This window comes from Hydractinia symbiolongicarpus, chromosome 2 (genome assembly GCF_029227915.1).
Source record: "Hydractinia symbiolongicarpus strain clone_291-10 chromosome 2, HSymV2.1, whole genome shotgun sequence".
In the NCBI taxonomy this organism is placed as follows: Eukaryota; Metazoa; Cnidaria; class Hydrozoa; order Anthoathecata; family Hydractiniidae; genus Hydractinia; species Hydractinia symbiolongicarpus.
In genome coordinates, this window is record NC_079876.1 from 6178547 (window position 1) to 6189005 (window position 10459).

The 10459-nt window shown below is 33.9% G+C and overlaps 1 protein-coding gene across 1 annotated transcript; it reads right to left on the bottom strand.

The window, feature by feature from the left end:
* Positions 1-475: 475 nt before the first annotated feature.
* LOC130628913 (leptin receptor gene-related protein-like) lies at positions 476-7777 on the bottom strand. The gene is made up of 7 exons (XM_057441973.1): positions 7669-7777; positions 3005-3091; positions 2591-2613; positions 2426-2510; positions 1703-1758; positions 1593-1624; positions 476-1281 (listed from the first exon to the last, which is right to left on the bottom strand). Exons 1-7 carry the CDS (start codon positions 7683-7685, stop codon positions 1174-1176), a joined length of 408 nt encoding a protein of 135 aa, XP_057297956.1. The 5' UTR covers positions 7686-7777; the 3' UTR covers positions 476-1173.
* Positions 7778-10459: the final 2682 nt, after the last annotated feature.

Below are 10459 nucleotides of genomic sequence, written 5' to 3' on the forward strand. Positions count from 1 at the left end.
TTTAAGCAACCTACTTTTAAATTTATATTTATAAGATTATTTGCTACGAAAAAAAAGTTTCTGTATTGAATAAGACATCTTGGATATAGTTTTAAAAACTCAAAGAGAACAAAAGAACACATGCTTTCCGCTTTTATATGATAATTATTTCTTAAAAATAAATATATTAACTATTAAAATAACTTTCGGTTGCAAAACATTCTGGTTAGATAAGTGACACAGACTTTATTTAAAAGGAGACATAATTAAGGTTATACATATATATGACGTGAAAGACAACAGAGGTAATGCAATTTTTTCATAGGTGAAAACATTTTGAGACCAATTTATTTTTAGTAGAAAGAAAGCTTACTGCTAGCTCAATGGTTTATCACCTAGTCTACATAGTTAAGGTGTCTGATAGAGCAAATTAACATTGTAATTAACATTGTAACACAAATTGGGAAACAGGGCTCAAAAAAAATAAGTAACTAAATGTAGTATACACATTTTTCTAATAAAAATGGCAGCATCACATTTTAACTATGTAAATTTATTTATAAATACATCCGTAAAAAAATTGTAAATTTAACAAATAGTTGCTAAGAGATAAATAAATACAGAAAACTATCGAAAACTGATCCTGGTCAACTTTGGACTTGGCATACATTTGGTTGGAGTAATCAACTTAATTTTCATGTTTTTCAGAATCTTTGCTATATAGAGGATATATTTTCACATCTATAAACAGAGGAAAGAAGCAACACAAACATTTATACAAAGACAACGTCTTTTACAAAAACCCATTGCATTTTTTGCATACCTCTCTTAATAGTCTGCCAAAGTCCAAAATAAATTATAAATCAGCCTTTGGTTGTATTCATTGACTAACATATAAGAGTCCGTAAATTTTGCAAGCTTTTACCTTCTTTAAGCTTTTATGTTTAATTTGTACGTACAGAGAGTTGTACATGGGAAAAACAAACATCGTTATGATCTATATACAGAACAAAATATTTTCTTTAATCAATCAAGAAAGTAAATTAAATAGGGTAATCATTATTCACCAACACCACATTTAAAAGGACTGCAGTAACAAAGATCTATTAAGTATTATGGTTGCAAAGATGGTACAAACTGTCTTTACGTATTCCACCAAGACAGCCAGCTTATATTACAGATATGCTACCACATTTAGAAACCAAATTCATCTTCTGCTTGAAATACGGTGAAGAATAACAAAATTGTCAAAAATATGAAGAAGTTGCCAGTCATAACAAGTCCCATTGCGCCATACTTAATCTAAAAAATAGAAGAGGCAAGAATTTATCATAACAAAAAATATTTCAATAATTACCAGGTATTTGTGTTGTAATAAAATTTGCCATGTTCAAATGTATTTAAAAAAATATGTATTCCATTTTATTAAAAGTACTTTTCGGCTTACACCATCATCAGTACATAACGGGGATGGGATTTAAAATACCAGGTATTCCTTGTTAAATAAATTTTCGACTTATTCAATCAAAGAACATTAATTCTACAAAAACATTGCATGGCAAAAAGCACTTAGACATTAACAAACAAATATTTTAGAACATAATGTTACGTACAATTCCAGCTCTAGCAAGCACTATTGGCAGGCCTAAAATAAAAAATATTTTGTTATATGGTTAAATTATATCGCAAGAATGTAGATTGACACATATCAAAAAACATTTACCAAATGCTGAGACAACGATACCAGCTGTGAAAAACAATGCGATTTCAGCAACTAAACTAAAATAACAAAAAATAAAAAACATTAATAACAACAATAACAGACTGGTTAATTAAAGAACACTGGAAGAAATTTAGAAAGTTGTGCCTCAAACGTTTAATCTACTGCAAAGACTTCAATAAACTTAAAATTGCTGCGAATACGTTTGATGCCTAATGTGATATTACTAATTTCACTTCTCCTGTTACACACAGACACACACAGACACATAGAGTTACAGACACATAGAGTTAGTGTGCTGAAACACAACAGAGTAAAATGTACCAATATGATTAAATATATGGCACCCATTCGTTAGCCCATGGAAAAACCCACTGGGTCACCCATCCTTAAAATTTACTTGTCGCAACAAAGTAGATAAAAATATATCGCATTTGGGTATTTGTGCATATTTAAAAATTTTGTGTTTCCCTAACAAGACGCATTTTTCGCGGACACACAGACAAAATATGGCTATTGTTAAAAAGATAGCTCATTCAAACCAAATTTTCAATAATATACAAATTTCTACCATGTTATATGTTTGAATAAAGCTTTTATTAACATGTGAATCATTTACGGGAGTTTTACTTAAGAGGAGTGTTTATTTTGTTTACCTTTATTTCTGTCAAATTTAAATTAAATAATTTCAAAGTTATTTACAGGCCTTCAGACAGTTTTACTTACTTGGATGTTCCTGAAAATGACGAGAAATCACTGCCGACTCTTCTCACAATTAATGCAGGGATAGGTGCCAGAATGTAAAAAAATACTAAAACATAAATTAATGATCTTATAGTAAAAATTAATGAAAAGTTTGAAATTATTATCTTTATTGAGGTAGCCACTCACAGTTAAACATGATCCACCATGGTCTAAATATAAATAAAAATTATAAATTGCTTCCCCTTTTCTTTTCTGTAGGAGTGGCCAGTCAATATTTATTTTTATTTTCCCCAAATTTCTTATCAATAAAAATGTAAATCCCCCTGACTTGCATATCTAAAATTGCTTACTACAAAAAAAAAATGTTAAAGGCAACATTCAAATTGCACTCAGGTAGTGTTGACAATTGAGTTATACATGACATTTAAAAAAATTACTATAATTCCCTGACTTTTTAAGTTTTCAAGATTACTTTCCATCCTGCCTCTACACAGTGCTTTATTTCATCACATTTTATTGTAAAAGACACTAAATGATATACTTTAAGAACATTTGCTACAAGAAAAAATAGAGTGTACATCTTTTATATAGTAACATTACCCTCGTTCTGTTTTGAATTCATCTAATGCACATCCTAACACTACCATTAGAATCCCAATAGCACATAAAAATGACATACCAACAATGCTAAATGAAGAAAGAGAGATGCGAATATTTCAAGCTGACAGGTTCATACATAGAAATAGCTCATGATAAGCTGCTGTAGTTTACATATACTCCAAGAAACTTTTATATTTCAAAATACGCAAAATGAACAGTGCATGTTAAAATCTATTCAAGATCTCTTCTCTTGTCATGTAATAACTAATAAATCAGTTACAGGCTTCCATGCATATTTTGCATTCTCAGAAGGGACTTAATGTACAAAAATACCAGGTACATGCTGGTGTATTATAGAGATTGTTTAATCAAACAATTCAGTAACAATCAAGCAGTAATGAAAGAAATTAGACAGAACTCCTCTAATTTGACAACTTTGTGTATTGCCAAGTACAGCACAGTCTGAATGTAATCTACCGCGTACACACTAATATCACACCTTTGCGTGAAGGACGGCAGTCGTTTAATTATTGTTATAATTAAATCCCTTAATGGTTTTGCGAGTTTATAATCGCGTGTTAAAAAACAATGCGCTCGCAAAGAAATATTGGAGCAATTATATTTCTTGTAATAGCAGGAGGCATTGTGTAAATGCATTGATAAACTATTCCTTTAAGTATTAGCGTGAAGTAATTAAATAATAAAAATCTTTCGCAAAGTACTATAATATATTGCGCAATTGTTGGTTTAATTACTTAAAAAAATTTCAGCGCGTTTAATTAAGATACATATGAGAAGCATTGTTCACAACTATTAAATAGATGGCGCGTTTTTTTTATTAAAAGAATACAAAACTATGGTTTATTTTTGTAAAACAAATGGTGTATATTCTGAAATAAATACAATATCTACATTTCTTGATGAAAACATTTCCTTCTTAACAAACCATGTAAAATAATCCTTCCGCATACTTTTTTATTGAAACAAATAAACTCTTTAACCCTTTCCGGACGCATGCAAAAACGGCTATATGACGCAAATAGAAAATGCGTTTTCTAAAGACCTTTACTTAAATAGAAATAGAAAGTGAACCACAACAGATATAACAAAAAACAATAGCTCGTTTTTTTCCTAATAAAATAAGCTTTCAGAAAAATAAAATAACAAAATCACAAGGTCACGTGACCGAAAAAACTGACTTTTTTTTTGAAAAAGCGCAAATTTTGACTTTGAGATAAAAAATAAATATAAAAAAAGTTTTGACCATGAAATTTAAATATAATATAGAAAAACATAAGCCTGAACAAAGAGCAAAATCAAAATGTGAAAAACATAATAAACTAAATATAAACTAAAGCAAGTGTCTTGTTATTTTTCATCACTCCCTGTTCAAAGAGTAGTCCACAAGGGTATGATAGTCTTTAAAACATTTGCTGGGATGCAATGGTAAAGAGTTGTGACGTCACCGCCTTTTGCGGTTTTGATTTTTACTGCGTAACATACTCAGCATCTTTTCTTAGGTTTGTTGTTTTCTTGACGTAGAATCATGAGATTAAAATGTCTGCCAGTAAGGCATGGCAGATCATCATTTCTAGGTGCGATTGGATCCTGTAGGTGGTTGTTGACCATTTGTTTGACGCAGCAGAAGAGAAAATCAATAAAAGAAAGTTTCTTATCTTTCTCATTTGGCGTAACTTCGATAAATATTTTTTGAGCATTCAAAGAGGCTTGTAGAATAAGATGAATGGCAAGCTTTTTGTACCATTTGTACGATTTACGCAAAGCTTGAACTGAATGAAGCTGCTGATCGACTCTATCGACACCACCCATGTGTTGGTTGTAAGCCTTGATCATTGCGGGCTTGATGATTGGGTTCCCGTCTTTATCAGTTTTGCCGGTATCGACCATTGATGCATTGTGTAAAGATGAAAGCATGATAACAATCTTTTGCTGTTTGTTTGCTTTGTCTTGACACCACCCATGTGTTGGTTGTAAGCCTTGATCATTGCGGGCTTGATGATTGGGTTCCCGTCTTTATTAGTTTTGCCGGTATCGACCATTGATGCATTGTGTAAAGATGAAAGCATGATAACAATCTTTTGCTGTTTGTTTGCTTTGTCTTGACACCACCCATGTGTTGGTTGTAAGCCTTGATCATTGCGGGCTTGATGATTGGGTTCCCGTCTTTATTAGTTTTGCCGGTATCGACCATTGATGCATTGTGTAAAGATGAAAGCATGATAACAATCTTTTGCTGTTTGTTTGCTTTGTCTTGTATAGCTCTAAATTTACAAGCTAAAGGTTTCTGTGTAGGGACATCAGCATTGTCACCTACAGCAGTTCTCTTTATCAGGTTCCGCTTCAGGTGTTTTGAATTCTCCTTGAAAAAATGTGACCTGACCTTTTTCCAAAGCAGCGCTCTTGATTGTTTTACAATAATTCTTACGATTGTTCCTTATTGTACCACAAAGGTAGGTTTCATTGTTCAATAGAAACTTTGCAATACTTGGTGCGGTGTAAAAGTTATCAGTGTACAGAACATGTCGATTACGATTTAAGAATCGGCGCATGAGTTCGACTGGAATTCGTTCTGTTGTTGCCATGTTTTTGTACTGGTTGTCCTCAGCATAATACATGCCTTTACCACAATAAACCAGCACATCTAATGTTATACCATCAGCTGTGGTGAGTTCATAAGGTTTGATTCCAAAGCGGGCTCGCTTGGTTTTTATATATTGTCGAAAATGAAGCCTACATTTGAACAATACTAACGACTCGTCCACACTGAGATTTCTCCCAGGAGAATAAACGTTTCAAAATCTATCGCGAAGCTTGTTCAAGAACGGTCTAATTTTATGGAGGCGATCCTGATCAGGATCTTCAGGATCATAGGTGCTATTACCATTGAAGTGAAGAAACTTTAGAATTAGTTTGAACCGATCGCAGAGCGACGACTGGGTTGTTAATAACTCATCTAACGACCAATAGGCTTGTAAATGATTCCCATCATAATAATAACACCAAAGAAAACTTTCAACTCTTCCTTAGTAACATCAGTCCAGGACTAACATATTTACTGTCTTCTTTATCTGGATGAGAGGCAATACATTGAGCGGCAAATTTATTGGTTTCCTGCACAATCAGCTCGTAAATGTCATCCGTCAAATAAAGCTCCAAGAAATCAAGTTCGCTACTGTTTGGGTCCAATCGAATATTGAGTCCTTGTTCTTCCAAGAAAGGAAAGTCCTCATTCTCTGTAACTTCAGCAGAAATACTTACATTAGTCCACTCAAGGTCTCCCTCAGGGTCTTCCAATTCTCCATTGTCGATAGGTTGATCGCCATTTTGAGCACCCGTACGAGGTCGTCCACGTTGGCCCACACCTCTTCCTCTGGGCACTCCACGTCCACGAGCCCTTGCTCTAACTCCTCTTCTGCTGCCTGCCCTTCATCCCTGTACCAGTAAGTCCTGTCCTTGCTCAGACACGGTTCCTTCAATTGAAAGTCTCCTTCCCCCTCTGATATGTCGTAGTCCTATCAGTCCACCACGTCCTTGTCCAAGATTTCGTCCTCTCCCGCATCCATGATTGTTAGGTGGGGCACGCTGTGTAAGTCTTGCAAGTGGTTCACCATCCTCACTACTAGACGATGATTCAATTATAAATTCCTCTGTTATTTCTTCGACATTACTTTCATTTATTTCAATGTCTCTTTCTTCCTCTGTAACTTCACTACCATCTCGAGCACATTCTGCAGCATCCTCTCCAACTGGCGGGTCTACCGGGTCGTCTAAGTTCTTGTGTAGAGGTTCAAATTGTCCCTCTTCTTCTCCACATTCATACTCCCAATCACTATCTAGTTCATTATCATCATTCAAGTCAATATCAGAGCTGTCACTCTCAAGTACAACAGCAAGAATTTCATCAATATCATTATAAACACGTTTTGCTGCAGCAATTTTTTAGTTGACCTTGAAATTTCATAACTTTCTTTCAAAACATGATAAAAACAAGTGGTTTGAAGCCCATAACGAAAATTAATCTAAAATTCATAATTCAAAACCACAACACCCCTTTTCGGGTGGAAAAATGGCGGAACTCGCTGTGATATCGATGCCCCCCCAGTGGCCCGTGCATCCTTCAGTGACACGAATCATAGGCCACCCAGTGGCCCGTGCGTCTGGAAAGGGTTAAATCATTCTTTTTTATAGCGTTTTAACAAGCTGCGATTTGAAAATATTGTGAGCGAAACGTTTAATTTACAATAATTTTTCATTCCCTTTTAGACAACAAAGAAATATATAGAAAAATAGTTATGTAGTTAAACGAAACGTTCTGTGTCAATGAGGAAGTTTAATTTTAGGTGAGATGTTTTTTTAATTTGTTCACGATTAAAAAAGTAAATAGTTATTATAAGTCAGTGACCAGAAGCTCTATATATCGCTATATATAATACATTTGTTTACAAATATCATAGGACTTCCCCCTATACGGCTTAATTTGACTGTTATCATTAGAAATGTAATTATTAGAATTAACGTAACAGAAAAATAAAAACAATACTTGCAACAACATATGTTTGTAGGAAAACAAAAAAAGTTTGTATCTATGGAAACAGATTTGTAGATTTGTGCTAGTCTTCACAGCTTGATTATAAACTACTTACGCTCCTAGCGTGCCCATTTTTTATTTGATAAAAACTCCAACTACCTAGTGCTCATTTTTATTTCCTATAACAAAAAAAAATGTATGATTGTTAGCTACAAGCTGAATATAAAGGAAAACCCTTCTATAGATCCCAATAACAAATCTAGTAAAAATACAATATAATGTAAACATTATAAAACCTAAATAACATGTTACATGCATATATGATTCTGGTAACACATGAAATCAATAAGGGGAGAAAAATTGCTCTGGCTCGCGCAAAGGCTTGCCTAATTCTGAGAAAGAGAAACTAGAGCCATTAATTGCTCCCCAAATTCTAAAAAAGTTTTCTGGCTGAGTGCTCTCTGTCTTATTATTTACAAAAAAAGAACCAAAATAGAGATAAAGTAGATCAAAAAGACTTTGTGATAAAATGTGTTTATAAACTTATTCTATTTATTCAGATTGCTCGCCCAGTTTACATTATTGTAACCTTGTCGCTCGATCTATTGCTCTGATGTTACATTTTATTATTGACATACTGAGATATATTAACTTATTTTATTTTAAAGCTTACCTCTTATAAGAAAAAGTTAAACTCATACAAAAGACCATTGAAAGTTATCTAGGAACCCTTTCTTTTTGAAAACATAATGGTTATTTTTTCATGAGTTTGATGTTTTTAAACACAGTGAAGACTAAGATTTTTATTAATTAATGACTTAAAACATTGAAATACAAAAAATCAACATTTTATGTAATGATAATGCACAACATCATGAAGATCAGAAACGTCACATGTTGGACTGTAGAGATTGCGATATATCATTCACAATTGATAATAAGTGTCCCACATAAAACACGATCTACGATGTCAGATGTCACGAACCAAGTACTGTAGGACTGCTAACGTCAATGTAATGAAGCAAGACTCCAATTTACTAAAACAGACAATGGAATACTTTGATATCATGAACAAGACAGATAGAAGTTTATGAGCATGAGATGAAATCCAGAAAAGTGAGTACCCAACCCACATAAAAACGGTCATTAAAACTGAGCCAAAAAACTCTATTTCTTATTATTGTCTATAAGGTAAGGCTTTAAACCCAGATTGCCCAACACTTGCCACTTGCCACTTGTGAACCCATTAATAAATCACGAACAAGCTTACAGAGAAAAAAGGACAGTCACAAACATATATTGGCATATTTACTGTCTCTCCTTACCATTACATCCTTTCATTATTTTCAAAAAATGTTATTACTATAAGTAGCCCATACTCCAAAAAAAGGTCCATATAAAGCTCTACATGGCACTTCTCCTAAATGGATAATGAGTACAGGTGGGAACTCAGCACATTTAGAAAACGTTGTTCCTTATCCTGGATGGATATGGATATGGATATTGACACAACCGACTTACTTGTACAAAAAGATATCCATCTGTATTGCTAACCACTGCATGCATTGAAAATTTTATAACCCTCTGCGTGGTAATTTTTAGGCCAGTCAACATTTGCAAGAAAAAATTTATATACTCATCATCATCCATCATTCTCGGCTTAACATCCGTTTTCCATGCTAGCATGGGTTGGACAGGATATATTAATGACCCTCTTCCAATCTGATCTAGACTGCGTTAGATCTAAACTCAACTTCCTCTGTATCAAGTCTGTCCTTACAACCTCCTGCTAAGTCTTTCTCAGTCTGCCTCTGGGCTTTGCCCCAGGAACTATCAAGTCTCTACACTTTCTTACCCAATTATCCTCCTCCATTCTTTCCAAGCGCCCCAGCCAATTCAATCTTCTTAGCTGGATAACATCTTTAATTCTACGGATACTGTTATTTTCAAATTTGCAGAGGCTTTTGGAAAAGTATACCAGGATGGTATACCATTCAATCCCTTGACTATTGAGGGTGATGGTGGTTATCCCTCTTAGCCATTAGAAGGACAACAACCATCACCAACAAAAAACTCAACCAACAGTTTCAACATCTGCTCCAACATCAGCATCCATTTCTTCTTTAAAGACAACCATACTTTCCTAGCAGTGCAATTAACACAAAACTTATTTTTAACAGCACTGCTGGCACCATGTACATTGCCAGGTGGAGCAAAAACATAACAACGGGAAAAAAGAACGTCAGACTAATAATAAAACCACCAATAATTACATACATCTTAAGAGCAAAAGCAGAAAATCCAATCACAACTAGAGAAAAGCAGAGAAGGTCATCATAGGAACAAAAAGCAAGTTATTCATCACACCATAGAGCAGACATACTCACAACCATTGCAAAACAAGGATAAACAAATTGCATTACCAGCAGTGAAGAGGAAGAAATGATAACTACGAGGAAGGAAAAAAGTGACGAAACAGACACGCATTGCTGTTGTCATAAAGAAAACACTCTGGTTAACGTGAGAAGGAAAAACATCTGGGGCAAGTGGTTCCATATTTTGTGTGTGAAAAAGTAGTTGCTAGAACTGATGATGCTGAGTATATTTGTGAGGCCTGTAAGCTGTAATTTTTTTGTACAACATCATATTGTACATTTTCTTTGTTATTTTTAGCAATTTTACAGCGTAAATAAAATTCTCTATGACACTTGAATGTTAAAAGTTTGGGTATCCCATATGCAGGATCAAAAACCTTTCCAGGAGATTTTCTTTTTCTAAGGTTATTAAAGAATTTAGGGAGGAGTGGTCACCCTGTGTTTAGGTCCTGTTTACACTGAGTTGTATTTAATTTTGTGTTTTACAGCAAATTGGCCATCTGCTGACAGAAAACAAAGTTTCTCAAAACA